Source organism: Delphinus delphis, chromosome 5, assembly GCF_949987515.2.
Source record: "Delphinus delphis chromosome 5, mDelDel1.2, whole genome shotgun sequence".
In the NCBI taxonomy this organism is placed as follows: Eukaryota; Metazoa; Chordata; class Mammalia; order Artiodactyla; family Delphinidae; genus Delphinus; species Delphinus delphis.
Window position 1 is genome coordinate 25,056,292 of NC_082687.1, and position 20,483 is coordinate 25,076,774.

Here is a 20,483-nt window from a genome sequence, read left to right on the forward strand (position 1 = left end):
CCCTTTATCATTGCCTTTGTAGTGGCTTTGCCCCTGGAGGTTTCTGGAGGTTGAGGACCATGCTAATCATTAACTCCTTAGGTTCCTAACATACGGAGCTTTTAGGAATGGCTTAAGTTGTTTTATTTCCTTCTCTCCTGGTGTGTATGTTTTTTGGCCTTTGTACCTTGAGTATTCATTCGGTTAGCAAAATGTGGATTGCATGACCTGTTTCTTCCTTTGCCTATCAGGTAGTGATAAGGATTACTGAGACGTGGGTAAATACATTAAGATCCTTAGAGGAGGGCTTCCCTGGTGGCGCAAGTGGTTGGGAGTCCGCCTGCTGATGCAGGGGACGCAGGTTCGTGCCCCGGTCCGGGAGGATCCCACGTGCCGCGGAGTGGCTGGGCCCGTGAACCATGGCCGCTGAGCCTGCGCGTCCGGAGCCTGTCCTCCGCAACGGGAGAAGGCCACAGCAGTGAGAGGCCCGCGTACCGCAAAAAAAAAAAAAAAAAAAAAAAAAAAGATCCTTAGAGGAAAAATGTTCATAAAGTATGACTGCTAGGACACAACATAAAGTCTGTCCCACAGAAAATCACATTTTATCTAATTAACTGTCTTCATTGGCATTTGGATATTATACAGCTCATTGTATTTACCCTCTCAACTTTATTTACTATACTTCCTTTGGTTTAAAGTGAGTTAATGTGTCCATTTAAAGCATTTGTGGTGAGTAACTCATAGCATTCAATAAATATTATTAACTCTTAAATGTGAAATCTTATCAGCCAGAGATGTTAACTGGAATTGTCAGTGGCGATATATGTTCCTAGTTGTGCTTTGGTTTTTAGTGAATGAAAAAATTAAGAATAAGGGAACCTTAACATTTTTAACCTAAAAGAATGTATTTTGCAGACTTTCCTTGGGTAGTTTGTCAATGCTGCAGGTCCAGGCATAGGCCATCAGTGATTCTAAGGAGACCGTAGAGTTTACTGCATTTATTCCTGAGTGAAAAATGTCTTTTCATTTGAATGGTGCCTTTCAGTTGGCAGCATGACAGTGTTCGAATAATTTGTTGTTACTTACAGATTAGGTTTCAACTTTATTGTGTTTTATTGTGACGTTATTAACGATTTTCATCATTCTCATTTTTGTCCCTCTTTTCTTTTCTTTCCCTTTTTCCAGTTCTTCCTCCAGTACTGGTTCCAAGACACAGTGAATATAATCCTCAGCACAGCCTCTTAGCTCAGTTCCGGAACTTAGGACAAAATGAGCCTCACATGCCACTCAACGCCACTTTCCCGGATTCTTTCCAGCAACCCAGCAGCCATCCGTTTCCTCATTCTCCCAATAGCAGTTACCCAAACTCTCCTGGGAGCAGCAGTAGCACCTACCCTCACTCTCCGACCAGCTCAGACCCAGGAAGCCCCTTTCAGATGCCAGGTAGGTTGCAGTGTTCAGTGATGTTCTGTGGTCAGATCAGATTTGACCACAGAACAGTGATGTTCTGTGGTCAAATTGTCATCACAGAGTTAAGGCGAAGCTGGGTTCCCTGGAATGGAGAAAGTTTCCAGCCCTGGTACGTGGCACTGCGCCTCTAGAACTCAGGATGCAACTTTGAATGAACGGGGACTTCTAGCCAAGTGAGCCAGTGTTTTATTTGTCTGGCACAGATGCTTGAATACATTTTTGATTTTTGAAAGGTTTTAAAACAGCTGCATCCTTCTGGGAGTGGCATAGTTGTTCTAGCCTTTGCGCTTGATAAAAGAACGGGGAAAAAAATAGCATGCTGCACACATTTGCTGTTCCCATGCAAGGAAAAGTCCCTGTCGTAAGTGCAGCCTCAGAAAAGATATTTCCTGGGGGATCACACCCCACCACACAACTTAATTAGATTCGTTTAAGTGGTGATGTAATCCCAAGACACATAGACTTTAACAACAAAAGACTTGCATCAGGAGTACTGGAAACCATCTGCTTGTTTAACAAAGACAAAAAAACCATTATCCTTCATTTTTAGACTTCTCTGGTGGTGTAATGTTTGTCAAATTAAATGAGTAATTAGGACATTATATTTTTCGAGTTATAGGTTCATAAGCGAGCACCTCAAAAAATGATTAGTGCCCAATTTCTCGCCAGCAGACCTCACAAAGGATACGCCAAGCAAAGATACACTTGACATCTATTAACGTTGCAGGAAGGGAAAATGAGTGGGCGAGCATGTTTAATGTATCACTTGAAATGTTTTTGGGCAGATTTGAATTCGACAGCAGAGCTGGTGTGTCCTCAAAAATTGAAAAGTGGTCCACACTTGATATTCCTATCTTTTATTTATATATTTATTGCTTTTTTACATTTTTAGCCTATTATCTTGCACTTTTTTTTTTTTTTTTGCGGTACGCGGGCCTCTCACTGTTGTGGCCTCTCCCGTTGCGGAGCACAGGCTCTGGACACGCAGGCTCAGCGGCCATGGCTCACGGGCCCAGCCGCTCCGCGGCATGTGGGGTCTTCCCGAACTGGGGCACGAACCCGTGTCCCCTGCATCGGCAGGCGGACTCTCAACCACTGCGCCACCAGGGAAGCCCCTGCACTGTTTGTTTTTCAGTCGAAAATGGTTTAAGATGAGGGTGAGGGATAGACTTGTTTGAAAATCAAACTAGTATCATCTGGTAATCTGCTATCCACCGCACTCCCTCCTGGACCCGCTGGGTTTGAGGAACAGGTTAGTGGTAAGGAGATTGTTTTGGAAGGCTGTGGAGCAGTGGCAGACCCAGGGTGGGCCCAAGAGTGAAAAAACTGAAGATTATTGCTTGAATTTACACCTTGTCCCCAGCTGTCAGGGATTAAGGCACAGGCCAAGTAGAGGAAATATGGAGCAGAGAAAGCTGAAGGGGTGGGAGGAGGACCTTGTGGGGAGAGTAGAGCATCACCCAGAGTATCTGGTGCCTCCCAGGGACGCTGATGCCTTAAGTCGTTGATGAAGTTTTCACCAGCTTGTTTGCAGAAATGGTATTGGATTTGGTCTCAGAGGAGGCTCTTTGTCTTCATTCCTGGCTGGAAGTAAAGCAGAGGCAGTGTTACAGCTGCAGGGAAGAAGCTGAATTTTAAAAAGCTGGAGAAAGGGTGGAAAATACATCCAGATCAGGTCCCCATAGTCCTGTCTTTGTGCTCTGAGGCCTGGCTTGTTAGCACCTGGACGGTAGAAGTGGCCAGGTTGTGATTCAGCTGGAAAGTCAGTCTGGGAAATCTCTTGAGAAACTCTGAAAGAGTAGTGTTCGCTTTTTCTATTTGATGGTTGCCCTGAGTGGTCTAGAGTACCTGTCCAAGCTATTGGTGGTTCTTTGAGGTGAAGCTTTGTTCCCTGCTCTGTTGTATGTGCTAAGTGGTATGAGGTGAGCTCACCATAGCCCATGAGGAACTTGTTTTTCCATCACAAAGGATTGTTTGTGGGAAATCCTTATTTAAGAAAGCACAAGACTTGTGTTAGTGTTCTTTGTTTCAAAAATCACACTCTTTGCCTCTTATTTGCCAGTTAGCTGTGAGCTTTCCAGGAGAAACATGTATGCAAATTCTGAAATAGAAGATAGTTGCGACAAACTGATTTCTTTCCTATTATTCTGCTACTAGGGATTTTGAAACTCGTGATTATTTTTTTTTTTAATATGGGTACAGAAGATTTTTAAAAAATTTTTATTGGGGTATAGTTTATTTACAACATTGTGTTAGTTTCAGGTGTACAGCAAAGTGAATCTGTTATATATATTTAAGTGGGTAGGGAGAAGGTAGTCCCAGCAGATTTCTTGAAGTCATGGGAAATTCACAGTTGGAGTCAGTAAGTTGGCTGTAATGAAACTCAGTTGATAAATCCCTAAGAGCCCATAGATTTAATGCAAGACACCCTGAAGCTCCTTTTCTTAAGAAGTCCTGCGTAGCTTTCGAAGGTTTTCCGTCCACCAGGGAAATGATGAAATGCAGAGGCCCTTTTAAGGTGGGTTGGGTGAAAGCATGTTTAAATGCCCTTCTGATTGTTTTAAAATGGCATGATCCTCGATAGGCAGACAACTTCTAGAACTGGCATACGGTGCTTTCGTCCCACTGAATCTTCACTACAATTGTATAAGATTATTTATTGCATAAGATGGTAGTAATTTTCAAAAAATGTACACCCGGTCCAGCGCCTGTAGCCTCTAATCTTCCGATGGGGAGGTTGAAATGGCAACTTAATCTCTTAAGAATTTCGGCACCGAAGAGAATATATGTTTTAAGCACGTGTGCTTACCAGAGCTTTTTTCCAAATTTTGTAGCCGATACACCTCCACCTGCTTATCTGCCTCCTGAAGATCCCATAACCCAGGATGGCTCTCAGCCCATGGACACAAATATAATGGCGCCTTCACTGCCCTCAGAAGTCAACAGAGGAGGTAAAATGAATTGCTGCTTATTCCCTTTCAGAGTCTGAAGTTTATCTGTCCAAGCGTTGCTTTCTCTCACAGATTTTTATTAGTCTTTAAAAAGATAGCTATTTGAAAAAGATAAGCACTTATAGTAAGAGAAGCTCAATGGAAAGACTTCTTTGGATTACAGATAAGCCTTTTATATGAAGAACAGGCGCACTGATTTAACTAATGAAGGCCTAGATACAATTGTGCAGTCATCTGTTTATAACTTCAATACTCAATACTTTTGAATTGGTGATAAAAGAGTATTTTTATGTGAAAGACAAAGGATGTTGAGGGAGAAAAAAGAACGTAAAACTAGAGTTTTCACTGGTGATTTCCAAAATTTAAAGTTCGTATAACAAGGCTTTCCAAAAGGTTCTTTGGTCGTTGGAATAGATATTCATAAGCCCCATCTATTTTCTAGGCCTCATCTATGTATAGCTGCAGCTGAAACAAACTAATAGCTTTTGTTCCCTTCTTGCTCTATTTGTTTGTTTCTTACCTTGTTACAAGAAGGGGTGGGAGGCGCATGTTTTTCCTTTTCTTACCCTGAGGAGCTGACTTCTTTTCCTCTCTAGTAGAGGGTGGGTCTTTGTGATCCCTGGCAGTGTCTGAGAGGAGGATGCCATCATTCTGCCAGGTCTGCAGAGGCTTAAGCGAGCAGGGAACTCGGGTAAATAAGCGTTGGGAGAATCCCTGAGCATCTGTAAGAAGTCATGACCACACATTGAGTGAAACTGTCCCCAGGTAACCTCCCCTGGAGGAAAGTGCTTCGCTGGCCCGCTCAGCAGCTCAGCAGCGGCAGAGATGGCTCATTCAATTTGTATTCATTTAATGCAAATTGAAGTTAAAGAGCCATTTCGTTACTAGGTATGTCTTATCTCATTCCTATCACTTTTTCAGTAAAGGTCTGCAGATACCTCAGACCTTGTCAGAGTTGCTGATATCGTCTAACTTCTTAAAAGTTGTGGATGAACTCAACCTTCCTTCAGTGTGCAGTGTAATAAATTGGAATTTACACCTTTTTAATCTGTAAACATTTCTTATGTCTTTTTTATTGGCTGTCTGTCATCTTTTTTATTAGCTCTGTATTTTGATAATCTCTAGAATATACTCTCAAACATAAAATTATGAGTTGACAAAGATTTTGGTTGGGGAAAATAACTCCTGTCTCACACATCCTTGGAATGTGTATTTGGGGAACAGAATAGCAGGAGAGAATGGGCACAGCACTGTGAAACAGTTATAAGCCTGTGGACCTGCAGCCATGGTGGCTAAGCCCAAAATGTCTGATTTCAGGAAACAGACCTTCAGTTTGCTTTAAAATTTTCCCTTTAAATGGCTTAAAATTCTTTCCCCATTAGAATAAGTTTACACTTAATATTTTCATGAGGACGGGCTATTGGCCTTGTGGTTGTTATACTTTGGTGGTTTTCCTGGAGCAGGGGTCAGCAGACTGCAGCCCACGGGCCACTTCAGCCTGCTCCCTGTTTTTGTAAATAAAGCTTTATTGGGACACAGCTGTGTTCATTTATTACATATTATCTGTGGCTGCTTTTGCACAGCTAGGGCACAGTTGAATAGGGGCCATAGAGACCACGTGGCCCCCAAGACCTTTCTGGCCTTTTACAGAAAAAACAATTGTCAGCCTCCAACCTGGATGAATAGTCCTGTGAGCAATCCTGACAGCTGATTCAAGCCCTCTCTTAGACTTCCCTGATGGTCCAGTGGTTAAGACTCCGAGCTTCCAGTGCAGGGGGTGCGCGTTTGATCCGTGGTCGGGGAAGTTCCGCCTGCCGTGCGGCACAGCCGGAAAAAAAAAAAGCCTTCTCTTTATGAGGTTGCAGTCTTCTTTAAGATTTGGCACCTGTAAATCACTAAAACTTTGCTCTTTGAAGTACAGCTTATTGACATGGGATAACACTTAGCAAACAGGGAAGATGGTGTGTGTTTGTGTTCAGCTTACCTGCTTAAGTGTATAAAGCACTTACTGTATGTGTGGATTTTCTTAATGATCATTTTCTTTACCGAATTCTACAGTAAAGCTCATTTCAATATTCGTGGAGGTTGATGTGAAGAACGCAGAGGTCATTCTCCCTTAACAGTTAGAGTTCGTGCTTCCAATGTGGATTTTCTCTCTCTTTTTTTTTTTAAGATTGTACACTCAAGTCTTCATAAACCTCAGATCATTACATATTGGCATACTAGATACATATGGTTTGTATTCCTGGAATTGCTAAAGCACTGGTATAAGAGGTTTTACTACAGAAGGAACTTATCTTTAGAACTTTTTAGTTGCAAATGTTTAGAAGCATGTTCTGTTTGGAGATTTGTTAGTCTTAAGAGATTTGACTTAACAAGCTGCATCCTGTCAGTAAAGCTGGGTAATTTCCATTGTTGGCCCATTCTGGGAATGGAGAGACAAAACACACCTGCTCTGCATGACTTAAAGCAAATATAAGGAAGTTAGCATGAAATCTGGATGAGAGAGATATGATTCATCCTGTAAGAATGGCCAGCTGGCAGAATTTCTTCCTGAGCTTGAGGACTGGAGCAAAGCTGTAGCTGTGAGAGTTATTGGCAACCGAATGTGAAGTAAGGTAACTTCTTATCAATAATTAGAAACTGATTTTCATTGCTTTGAAAAAGCGTCGGCCTACTGAGGCGTTGTCCAAAGTAATTCCTCTTTGTGCCAGCACCTTTGGCACATTTCCTGTCCTCTATTGTTCTCTCTGCACTTGTTTTTTCACTTGCCACTTGTTGCGTCTCTTTAGATGGTGAGCCAGGGTCAGTGGTGGGGTCATTTCCATTTTGGTGAATTACAGAGCGTTCAGCACATGCTGCTCGTGTGCTTGCTCGGCCAGTGTCTTGGTTATCTGACGGCCGCTGGAGAAAATATCTTCCAGTGAAAGGTGAATGTCGCACTTAGCAAGGAGTGTACCTGCTTCTGAGATCAGAGATGAACTCTATACATCATCATAGCAGTGGCTTCTTCACATCTTCATTCCACGGCCCTGAGCCAACTTCACCACACAAGTTTCAGTTTTTGAGAGCCCAGGGCACTCACCATGGTTGACTCTCAGCTTTTCTTTCTTAAAGATGTTCAAGCAGTTGCTTACGAGGAACCAAAACACTGGTGCTCTATTGTCTACTACGAGCTCAATAATCGTGTGGGCGAAGCTTTCCATGCCTCCTCCACGAGCGTGCTGGTGGATGGCTTCACCGATCCTTCCAACAACAAGAACCGTTTCTGCCTTGGGCTGCTCTCCAACGTCAACCGGAATTCCACTATCGAAAACACTAGGCGACACATCGGGAAAGGTGAGCTTTCACTGGAACCTCTCTCAAATGTTTGTCTGTCATGTCCCTCTTACCCCAGAACTCACCAGTCGTTCCTGGAGTCAATACCAGATGATATACACTTGCCGGTACGGTTTATAAATATTTTTTCAATTTGTATTATCAGGAAGTTCTTCATTTTCCAATCAGCGATTTTTGCGGTCTCCTGACTCATAATAATTATAGCTGGAATAGTGATTTGCTATCTGGTGACACCATTCTATCACGTGTTTTGCCAAAGAATGAAATAGCTGTTAAAAAATTCTTTACAACCTAAAACTAAAAGCAAAAAGCAAATGAAAACAAGTAAACCGAATGTATTTCAAATGAATACCATGACCCACTGGGGGAAAAAAAAAAGAACTAATTCAAAATAACTTATGAATATATAGTATTTGGCTACAGAACCTCAGCCTGAGCCAGGTAAGGTAGAGCGACTGCAAACAAGTCCTGAACTCTTTTTAATAGACTTGATTATTTAGTGGCAGTGTGAAGGAGACAGTTATGAAATTTTAAGATGTATTATAATATTAAGCAAATGACTAAATGTGTGGTTGTTGGGGTAAACCTGGGTTTTCACTGTGGAATAGGAAGAGACATACAGGGCTTCCCTGGTGGCGCAGTGTTTGATGCCTGCCGATGCAGGGGACACGGGTTCGTGCGCCGGTCCGGGAAGATCCCACGTGCCGTGGAGCGGCTGGGCCCGCGAGCCACGGCCGCTGAGCCTGCGCGTCCGGAGCCTGTGTTCCGCAACGGGAGAGGCCACAACAGTGAGAGGCCCATGTACCACAAAAAAAAAAAAAAAAAAAAAAAAAAGAAGAGACATACAAGTGTGGAGAAGGGTAAAAAATAAACCCTGTGGAGGTATCAGTGTGAGATCGTGATTTTAATAATGTGTACATGCATGTTTATGTACTCCTGTACGCGTGTATGTATGCACGTGTATGAAGGCATATGTGGATGTGTCTCTGCATGCATATAGTTTCTGATCTGTCTGCTGAGAGGGCCAAGAGGCAAAGATACCCAGTAGTAATAAGCACATACAGTGCTCAGACCATCATCTCTTAACTCCATGGCTGCTAAGAGGAACCAGGGCTTTTGGAGAAAGGGCTGACTCCAAGGCTGAGACAGGTAGATGCAAGATGAGCCGAGACGTTCTGTTATGTCCGAAAGTAAACAAATACTTATGCACATGATGGAGGCATTTCCCAGGAGCCAACTTGGAGGGGCTTCCACTGGCCAACTCTGGGATAGTTCGAGCACCAAAATAATTAAATACAGTAGTGAGTTTTAAACCACTGGAAAACCATAGTAATTCATAAGTCCATGCCAGTAACAGATAAATAAATGAATGGGGAAGGCTGACTGGTAAATGCAGAGTGAGTTGGTGGAGTTAGAAAGTCCCCATTTTGCAACCATCAGGCAAGAACAGTCAGTGATGCTAAATATAGAGAGAACTTTTTATGAGAATCAGGATATTTTCATGGTCTTTAAGTATCTCCTCCCAGGCTGCCTATTACTGACATGGGAGAATAAGAATCAGTAACTATTTAGTGGAGAAATTGGACAACATCTTGACTAGGCGATGAGAATTATCATCGCCAGTGAGAGGCAGATGGAGGTCGTGAACCTCCAGCTGTGGTGCTCTGAGGAGGGAGTAACGTCACCTACACAGAAATCCAACTGAGCATGCAGATCTGAATCGAATCTCAGGGTGCCTTCAGACAGACCCCAGACACAAAGGGTGAGAAGGGACTGTATTCTTCCAAAATACTGATGTCGAAAGACAAAGGTGTGAGAATGTTCCACATTAAAACGGCTAAAGAAACATGACAGCTCTATGTAATAATCTGCCCCTGGACGTGATCCTGCAGCAGACAGGGGAAAAGTACTACAAAGAGCATTATTGGGGTCAGCAGACAGAATTAGAATATGAGTGGTAGATAAGATAGAAGTATTACATCAGTGTTAAATGCAGTGGCATTGCTGATTATGCTGTGGCTTGTAAGAGAAGACCCCTATTCTTAGGAAATACACACTTAAGTATGTAGGGGTAAAGGACCATGATGAAATGGTTCAGGAGGAAATTATATATGTATCTTATGTTTATAGATAGAGATATCTATCCACCTAAAACAATCCTGTGTCCGAATGTATACATGTATGTACCTATGTGTGTGTATATGAGGGTGTGTGTGGAAGAATAGAGAGGACAGAGGTACCCATGATGAAGCATATGGAGTGAACTGTCCCAACAGGTGAATCTGGAGAATGGTTGTGTGGGTGTTCTTTGTTCTGTTTTTCTTTGTTGTTTGTTCTATTTCTGTAAGTTTTGAAATTATTTCCAGAGTAAAAGTTTTTTTAAATGACCTACTATGAAATTAGAACAAATTAAAAGGTTATTCAATAGGTGCTTAAAAGACATTTGAGATGAAGTTTAACATTGAATCCTGGAAACAAAAACAACAACTCTTAAAACAGGAACTGATAGATAATTCCGTAGTAGGCTTCAGGAAAAAATATAAGCCTAAACCACACATCTAATGATGAAATGTCAGAACTCAGGTTCATATCGTATGGGTATCTTTCTGTGGTCTGTAAACCCCTGAAATTGTATATAAACACAGTTTTGCATACATTTGGAACAGAGGGACATAGTTTTCATTATATTCTAAAGTTGACCATTACTCCAATGTAGTAAAAAGCCATTGTACTCTGGAACATTCCTATTAACAATTAGGAAGAAAATAAGGATTCTGGGAATGCTGTTATTTCAAATTGTTCCAGATGCCTCGACTCTAGTTTTAGAAATTATATATCAGTTTTCTTTAATCTGGCAATAAACAGTTAGCAAATATAATGGAGAGGAAAATTACATTCTCAGTAGCAGCAGAATGCGTAAATAATCTGAACCAGCAACATATGAGAATTATGTAAAGAAAACCAAATTTCACTGAGAGCGAAAGAAAATTTGAATAATAAATAGGTAGTCTGTGTTCCTTAAAGAAAAGGCTTAATATTGTGAGAACAGTTTAAGGATATTCATTCTTCCTAATTTAATTCATAGTTTAAACAATCCATGTCAGAATCACAATGTTTTGTTTTTGAAAGTTGGAAGATGTATTCTGCATATTACCCAGAAGGATAAATAAGTGAAAATAGCTAAAATTTTTTAATGGAAGAGTAAAGAAAAAATTCTCAAGGTGACGATCAATGAAAGATTATGAAACTACAATTAAATCGGTGTGTAGAGAGAACAATAGAATAAAGTAAACTCAGACTATACTGTATTTAAAAATTTAATGTATGATAAGTGAAGCATAACAAATTAGTAGAGTCTTCCAGTGGTCCTGCAATAACAAAGTTAGCTTTTGGGGGAGGCTGGGGGTAGAAACCCTGCCCCATTCCACATATGCAAATGGATTAGTGAGTTGAATTATTTTTTAAGGCAAGCTATTGAAAAACTAGAAGAACATATATTGATCAAGAGTGGCAGAGAGGACTTCCCTGGTGGTGCAGTGGTTGAGAGTCTGCCTGCCGATGCAGGGGACGTGGGTTCGTGCCCCGGTCCGGGAGGATCTCACGTGCTGCGGAGCAGCTGAGTCTGCGTGCCATAACTACTCCGCAGTAAGCCCATGCACCACAATGAAGAGTGGCCCCCGCTCTCTGCAACTGGAGAAAAGCCCGTGCACCGCAGGGAAGACCCAACACAGACAAAAATTAAATAAATTTTTAAAAAAAAAAGGATGAGATAGACTGGAAAATGCTTTAAAAAAAAAAAGAGTGGCAGAGATTTTCTAAGCATAAAAAGCAACAGAAAGGTTGCAAGAAATTTGTCTACTTAAAGATTTCAAACTTCTGTAGGTTAAAGAAAAACGGTACCGTGAACAAAATTAAAAGACAAAGGACTAACGGGGAAACAAATAAATAAATTATTTATATCTTTCCCATATGCGCAGCTCATTAAAAAAATAATAAAAATACTAGAACCCCAGAGGAATAAATAAGTAAGAAATATGAACAGTAAATCCATAAGAGAAACACAGATGGCTAGTAGACAGAGGAGAGCGTATCAAGGCTCACGTGCAAATTAAAACAATATTGTTTTCCAGCTATAAATCAGGGGAATTTTGTTGTTGTTTTAAACTCAGACTCAGTACTGGCACGGGTGAAGTGAGAAAGGTACTCATCTGCTGCTGGAGAGAGTGTATATTGATACAAGTGCTCCGGCAAAGTGAATCAAGAGCCTTCGATCCAATGACATAACTTCCAGGAATTGCTCCTAACGATATTATCAAAAATTATGCTGAGACATTCATCATGGCATTGTTATCATAGCAGAAAATTAGTATCAACAGAATGGTCCAATGATGGGAGAATCCTTTAAATAAATTGTTGTAGTCATTCAGTGGTGGAGATATGTTAGATGTTTGCAAAGAAAGTTTAATGATACTCAAGACCGAATACAATGTGTATTCACAGTTACTGCCTCTGGGCCTCTAAAGGAGTGATAATGTTTTCTGCTTCTTTATATTTTGCTTTACTTTCTAAATTTTCTAAAATGAAAATTCCTCATTTTTATAATCAGGAAAAAAGTAGCAAACACACACACACCCTTAAATTGTTTTCTCTACATCAGACAGAAAAATGGGCTTCTGCTCCAGCGGCTATTTAATTGTTACAGCAGTCTTAGCCATTGTGTATACATATCAACACAGCACATAGTATTTTTTTTTCATTTTTCTAAAATACTTTAGTTCACTCAAATCATGACAGCCCTGTAGACACAGCCATCAGCTCGACTTGCATTTTTTTCCTTCTTTCTTTCCTTAATATCTTTATGGGAGTATAATCGCTTTCCACTGTTGTATTAGTTTCTGCTGTACAACAAAGTGAATCAGCTATATGTATACATATATCCCCATATCCCCTCCCTCTTGAGTCTCCCTCCCACCCTCCCTATCCCACCCCTCTAGGTGGTCACAAAACACTGAGCTGATCTCCCTGTGCCATGCAGCAGCTTCCCACTAGCCATCCATTTTACATTTGGTAGTGTATATATGTCCATGCCACTCTCTCACTTTGTCCCAGCTTCCCTTTCCCCCCACTGTGTCCTCAAGTCCGTTCTCTACGTCTGCGTCTTTTATTCCTGCCCTGCCCCAGGTTCATCAGTACTACTGGTTTTTTTGGATTACACATATGAGCACATAGTATTTTGGATGAGACAGTAGGTTCTTGCATTGACTAAGCTTTGCCAGAGTTACCTGCAAGGTCCATCACTGAAAGCCACGTGGGATGTGACTGTTTGCTGGGTGGCCTATAATGGTGTGGGGTTTTGTCAGAGTGGTTTTTTCCCCTTTCATTTTTTTAAAGGCTGGGTAAGATCAATTTCCTACACTCCTGGCACTCTAGGTCTCACAGGAAGAAGTTTGGAGCAGATAATAGTTGAGTGAGATCAGATTACACACAGTATGAATTACTGTTTCTAGGTTTTTTCCCCCTGGGCCTTACATCTATTTTTTTTTTTTTTTTTTTTTTTTTTGCGATACGTGGGCCTCTCACTGCTGTGGCCTCTCCCGTTGCACAGGCTCCGGACATGCAGGCTCAGCGGCCATGGCTCACGGGCCCAGCCGCTCCGTGGCATGTGGGATCCTCCCGGACCGGGTCACGAACCCGTGTCCCCTGCATCGGCAGGCGGACTCTCAACCACTGCACCACCAGGGAAGCCCTGGACCTTACATCTTACACTTCTCAGCAGTACTTCCTCCACCTGTGGTTTTCTAGTTCTTTTACTCCTCTCGATCCTCCCTTCCCCTACCCTAAAATTTTTTGAAAAGCTTAGCTGCAAGATAAATACAAGAGAGCTTATGTAACGAATATGTGTAGGATCCCATGATCAAGTTCAGCTTTATTGTGCTATGTTTTTAAAGTGAGAATTTGCTCTCAATTCATGGCCAAATAGGCCTTAAGTGCTTTTCAAAATGAAATTGCTGCACTCTGTTACTTATTTTTAAGAGACTTTGTTGTGTTATTTCCTACAACCTTCTAGACATGCATGTTGACATATGGACATTGTATTAACTAATACAGTTAACTAAGATTTTATCAATTGTGCAAGACTTGGAGAATGTCTGTTTATCGAATCAACCACGTAAATTTACATTCTGAAGCTACACGGATGCTTTTCAGCTGTGAAAAGCGATAATGACCATACTCTATGCTTTGTCTCCCTGCAGGAGTTCATCTTTATTATGTCGGAGGCGAGGTATATGCTGAATGCCTCAGTGACAGTAGTATCTTTGTGCAGAGTCGGAACTGCAACTACCATCATGGATTTCATCCCACTACTGTTTGCAAGATCCCTAGTGGGTGTAGTTTGAAAATTTTTAACAACCAAGAATTTGCTCAGTTACTGGCACAGTCTGTGAACCATGGCTTCGAGACAGTCTATGAGCTCACAAAAATGTGTACTATTCGCATGAGCTTTGTGAAGGTAAGTGAGCTCTGGTTCTTCTAGTCAGGGTTTAATGCACTTCCATGTTATATGTAAATCTATATCCTCTTGATATGTGTCCATAGACACCAACTTATTATCTAGACATTTTTAACCTTTAACAAGGATGTCAACTATGAGGAAAGTATCATTGGAATATAGGAGTGTTTGTGTTAAATGTTAGTAGTAGCAGGCTTTAATAACTTTTCCTTATTCAAGTAGCACTATTTTAGCTATTGTAATACTATTAGAATATGTTATTATGTATATATATATAAAGTATATGCTTTAAATGCATGGTTGTCTTATGAGATCAGTTCTTTTTATTTTTGTTTTTTTGTTTATTTATTTTTTGGCTGTGCCACGTGGCTTCAGGGATCTTAGTTCCCTGACTAGGGGTTGAACCTTCACCCTTGGCAGTGAAAGCGCAGAGTCCTAACCCCTGGGCCGCCAGGGAATTCCCAGAGATCAGTTCTATAAACGCACCCCTCTTTTTTTTTAATGCTATGCTTGGTAGTACTTTTAGAACGGTGACACTTGTTACTTTTGTTTCAACAATAAGCAAGTGGTCCTTTTTGTGTGTGAGAGTAAAAGTTCATCACACTGAGATTTATTTTTGATTGGTCAGTTTTTTAGTGGTTCCAGTAAAGCTTGTGATTTTCTTTTTTTTTTTTTTTTTTTTTCCGAAAAACAATAATTTATTCTCAGGTACATATGGGTGGGCAAGGGATGCACTGATCTAGTATGAGTGCCACTGGGGGTGGCTCTGTCCCATATGACACTGATCCTTTTTTTTTTTTAATACATCTTTATTAGAGTATAACTGCTTTACAATGTTGTGTTAGTTTCTGCTATACAACACAGTGAATCAGCTGTACGTATACATATAGCCCCATATCCCCTCCCTCTTGCATCTCCCTCCCACCCTCCTTATCCCACCCCTCTAGGTGGTCAGAGCACCGAGCTGATCTCCCTGTGCTATGCAGCTGTTTCCCACTAGCTATCCATTTACGTTTGGTAGTGTGTATATGGCAAAGCTACTCTCTCACTACATCCCAGCCCCCCCTTCCCCCGATTTTCTTATATTCAAGAGTTAATAAGGCCCTTGCCTCAGCGCTAGGGTTGTGCTGTGAGGTTCGAGGAGGGTTAAGGTTACAGACATCGCTCACAAGAATTGATCTCTTTTTTGCCTCCTCTTCTGCCTCTGAGAAATAAAAAGTTTTAAGATGCCATCGAAATGGAAAAAAGAAACTCATATGTCTGAATAAATTTATGAGTCAGAAACTTAGTCTAGTGGCTGACTGACTTGGCTCTGAATCCTCAAAGACAGATTTTCCTCCTCTGTTACTCTGAGAAACAAAACTAATTATGTATTTGGGCGAGGCAATCACCTTTCATATCCTCTCTTCAGAAGCTACAGAACTTGTTGTTAAACCTGTTCTGTGCTGTATTTATTACAGAGGGTAACTTTGGAACCTTACTTTGTTAATCATCCTTTACGTCAAAGGTATCTTTCCCTGAATATCATTTTTTCCCTACTTCTTTGAGTCACATTAGCAGGTTTTCAGTGTGTTTTCTTGAAACACAATTCAACAGTTTCTTATAGCTGAGTACAGAACTTTTTAGTATTGAAGGAGGTTTTTTTTTTACCTTTTCAAGAGGTTTACCTGTATGCTATGTACCTATGAGACTACAAAGAGTTTTCTCATCCATTAGTAATGTGCACTGTTTAATTGTTGACTTAGCATTTTGACTGAAATGAATTTTAAAATGAGGACAGTAAGTTGCCAGCATTGTTTGTGTGTGTTGTTTTTATTGATATGGAGGAAAGAAGACCTCTTGAGAGTCAGGAGATCCAGGTTCTAGTTCTGTGTGTGTGTGATTAAGGACCCGGGATTCCTTCCTGATCCCCACGTTCATTATTTTTAAAATGGGTGGCTGCGGGCTTCCCTGGTGGCGCAGTGGTTGAGAGTCCGCCTGCCAATGCAGGGGACACAGGTTAGTGCCCCGATCTGGGAAGATCCCACATGCTGTGGAGCGGCTGGGCCCGTGAGCCATGGCCGCTGGGCCTGCGCGTCTGGAGCCTGTGCTCCGCAAGGGGAGAGGCCACAGCAGTGAGAGGCCCGCCTACCGCAAAAAAAAAAAAAAAAAAAGGGTGGCTGCAGTTGGGGAACTGTGGTGATCATTACTGAGGTCCCTTGATAAGTCTATTGTTATTGAAGGACCACTCTAGGAGAATTTATGACTCCAATGCTCTAATTGGCTTTCTCCTCAAACTTATTTCTTATGGATTACCCAATCAATTTTAATGATTTTACTTTTACACATTTTTAAGTATTGACTTTTACACAAGTAAAAACCACCGTTACGCTGATAAAAAGTGTTTATAATGCAGAGATACGCATTAAAAATGTATTAGATTTCATTTATTCAGCAAACATTTTTAGCACCATTCCAGAGAATTAATACAGAGATGAAAAAGCGCCTAAAGTGTCTAGCTTCAAGATGCTGATGGCCCAGTCTGTGTTTAATTATAATATAAAGTGGTAAGTATTGGAATGAAGGGTTATACAGGCTATAATGGACATAGCTAAGAAGCTGGATTTGGAGAGTTAAAGATAAACATCTTATTTTAAACCCCCTGCTGACATGACAAAGGGCAGCTACTTTATTATACATTAGCAACAAAAAATTTACACATGGTACAACATTGTTCTTTATTATCATAAGGACTGCCTACTTTGCCCTCTCACACTTAGCATCCTAGAGAAAGGATATAGAACGTTTTACTAATATTAATAGCCAATTTTGTACTATTTTTTAAAGATGATCATTTTTGGACTTTAATATAAAACACATACTTTATAAATTAGTTGCATAGTAAACTCCGCATATCTGAAAACTCCAAGTCATTTCAGCTGAACAAGTGTTTCTGGAGCTTCTGCTTTGTGCCAGTCACTGTGCTAGATGTTTGAGATCAAAGATAAATAAGATCTGGTCTCTGCCTTCAAAGAACTTACTATCTAATGTAGGAAACATGCACATAAATCTTCTGATTAAACTTAGCAGTTTGTTGATATATGTACAAATGCATGGATGTTTATACATATGCAGTTCATGTATCACAACTTTCTCTTGAAAGTTCTGATATTCAGATACGTTTCTTGAAGTTCCTGGGGTAGGTAGATAGCAGAGATAAATAGAACCTGGCCTTGTCTGACATCCCTCAGGAAACAAGGGTTTATCAGGCCCTTGTATGCCATCATCCACCATACCAGTGAGGTTTTGATCTTTGCAATGGCAAAACTATTTTTCTCTTTTGTACAGGGACTTGCTTCTGTCAACTTTCATGTCTTAATTCAGTAATCCTGAAGCTGCCTGGCAAGCTACCCTCTCGTACAGATGATTCAGGGCAATGGCTAGGTGTTACTAATTGATTCAGGGCAATGGTTAGGTGTTACTAATAGATTTTTGGATACTTACATGCTCCTGCCAGTTTTGCTTGGAGATTGAAAGGTCAAGCTCTGTGTTTATAGAGACTTCAGTGGCTAAATAGGAAGAAACAGAATGTCAGTTAGTCTTACATGCCTTTTTCCTTATTTCCTTGATGATGAAATGAGAATTTAACAACATCTGTCACAATATTATCGGTGAGATAATGGGCAATAAAAATGAAAGTTAGAAAGTATCTTTATTACAACAGCCTTATAATGTAGTTTGAAACTTTCATTCCCCAAGACCAGTACTTCTTAATCTGGAACCCATGGATGGCCTCTGGGGAGCTGTGAAATTGCCTGCCAAATCGTGTGTGCACATTTGTGCACGTTTGTCTTGTGGAGAGAACCGGATCTTTAATCGGAGTGTCTGATTATGTGAGCTCTTTTTACTTCATAAGTTGAACCACTGAGTCAAACAAGTTAAATGACCTCCCGTGTTGTTTCTAGGGTTGGGGAGCAGAATACCACCGCCAGGATGTTACTAGCACCCCCTGCTGGATTGAGATCCATCTGCATGGCCCCCTCCAGTGGCTGGATAAAGTTCTTACCCAGATGGGTTCACCTCATAATCCTATTTCATCTGTGTCTTAAAACGGCCTCGGGCTTCTGCCTCTTGAAAACTATTGAGCCTTGCATGTACTTGAAGGATGGATGAGTCAGACACCATCTGAACTGACAAAGGAGCCTTGATAATACTTGACCTCTGTGACCAACTGTTGGATTCAGAAATTTAAAAACCTGGGTAACATACTGTTGATATAAGAACCTGTTTAGTTTACATTGTAACATTCTATAGTAAAATCAACTAAAATGCATACTTTTAGCAGGACTTCGTGTATAGTTAAAGGAGAGATGGCCAAGCCAGGGACAAATCGGAAAAACGGTCCTAAGAGATTCTGTTGTGTTTGGCACTTTAAGGTCATCGTTTGGCAGAAGCTGAGCATTAATAGTCTTTCTGACGTGTGTTTTTATCAGGTTTAGAGCCCATGTGGAGTCTTCTCACATGGGTTTTCATAATATTTTAAAACTATTTGTTTAGTAATGGTTTTTGTTTGTTCGTTTTTTTAAGTAAAGGTTAATCTTGGTGATATACATAGTAATCTTTCTAAAATTGTATGCTGACCATAATGCTGTCAGAATAATGTTAGGCATATGCTCTTTGCTAAATATATATGTACAGAATATTTGGAAGTTAAGAATTGATTAGACTAGTGGATTTAGGAGTATTGGAAGGGGCGGGGGGAGAGGGAAATGACAAATGTAGAATATACTGTAAAAATTCAGTTTGTTGCTTTAAAGAAACAAACTGGTGTCTGAATTTTGCTGTGTTTCAATTTTTTAGAGATTTTATCCTACCCTTTTTTTTTTTTCATCTTCTGTCCCATCCTCTCCAAAAAACAGTTATGCAGCTGGTTAATTCATATAACTGTGAGAGCAAATGAATAATTCCTACTATTCTGAAATTGACTGCCTGTATGTTTCAGTACCAATTGTATGGAGTGCTTGAATTTAATAAGGAGTTTTTATGGAGTTTACAATACAGAAATAGGCTTTAATTTTCAAGTGAATTGTTTGCCAAACCTAGTAACTCTGTTAAATATTTGGAGGATTTAAGGAACATCTCAGTTTAAATCCATTTCAAACTTTTTAAGTTTTTTTGTACTGTGTTTGGTTTTATTTTTCTTCTGCTAATCTTTTATATTCACTTACGCTCTCGTACATTGAGTACTTTTATTCCAAAACTAGTGGGTTTTCTCTACTGGAAATTTTAAATAAACCTGTCATTATTGCTTACTTTGATTAAAAATTTGTTGTTTCCTTTCTTCACGCACAAGATTTTAAAATTAATAAAGTTCACCACTCTCTTGAGAGATTTTTCTCAAATATTCTTTGCCAAACATAACAAACTGGATGACTGAAAACCTAAATTGCAGAGACAGGGAGACTGAATCATGAAAAGAGCAGAGTCACTTTAAATCAGAAAAGACAAGACATATGGAACTTTAAAAATTAAGAAAAAGCTAACTTGCACACCCTGGAATTCCAGATCTAAACATACCTTCTCGTGTGAGCAGTGTCTGTAGCGGCCATTATTGGGGGATGCCTCTCAGTCCACCAAAAGTCCCAGTTTCTAAACTTCAGATGAGGATGCAAGGATGAATGTGAAAGGACGTAACACTGTGGGAAGAAGGAGAACTAAAACTGCAGCGAGACAGGATGATCGCTTCTGCCATCTACTTGTGACTGGGATGAGCCCATCCTCTCTCTCTCTCAGCCCCACCTCACCCCCAAAATGGAGTTTGCCCACGAAGGACACAGATTTGGGGAGACTCAGATTCTTCCCTGGCCAAATAGATGCCTCTGTTTCTCCCGTACGTTTTTGTCCCTCTTTCCCAGAGGTATTTATCAGCCCCTCCTATTCCCCAAACTATGACCAAGCAGAAATTTCTGCTGCATCTTGCTGTCTCCAAAGGCATCATGGTGTAAGTGTAGAAAGCCCTGAATGGAAGACCTCTGTTATAACACACATTCATGCTTTGCTAGGGCATTTCGCTTCTGTGAACCTCTGTGTCCTCATCTGTAAAATGGAGATAATGTCGTTGTGTCCTCATCACAGGTTGAGGGGAGGATCTGTTGGAAGAAAAATGTGTTTGAATATACCTGGCAAACATAACTGCCATGCAAGTATGGGCTCACTCTTTGCTTTGACCCCCCCGTACTCTGTTTTCTCACTTA

The 20,483-nt window shown here is 40.7% G+C and overlaps 1 protein-coding gene across 6 annotated transcripts in view; it reads left to right on the top strand.

Annotated features, from left to right (window-relative positions):
- The window catches only part of SMAD1 (SMAD family member 1), a 77,627-nt gene extending 58,003 nt beyond the window's left edge, over positions 1-19,624 (top strand). For all 6 annotated transcript variants that reach the window (XM_060012109.1, XM_069540677.1, XM_060012104.1 and 3 more), the window contains 5 exons: positions 1,165-1,422; positions 4,284-4,400; positions 7,518-7,739; positions 13,994-14,250; positions 18,195-19,624. In XM_060012109.1, the coding sequence (XP_059868092.1) occupies positions 1,165-1,422; positions 4,284-4,400; positions 7,518-7,739; positions 13,994-14,250; positions 18,195-18,338 (998 nt within the window). In that variant the 3' untranslated portion in view covers positions 18,339-19,624. The remainder of the gene's footprint in view (positions 1-1,164; positions 1,423-4,283; positions 4,401-7,517; positions 7,740-13,993; positions 14,251-18,194) is intronic.
- The last annotated feature ends 859 nt before the right edge of the window (positions 19,625-20,483 follow it).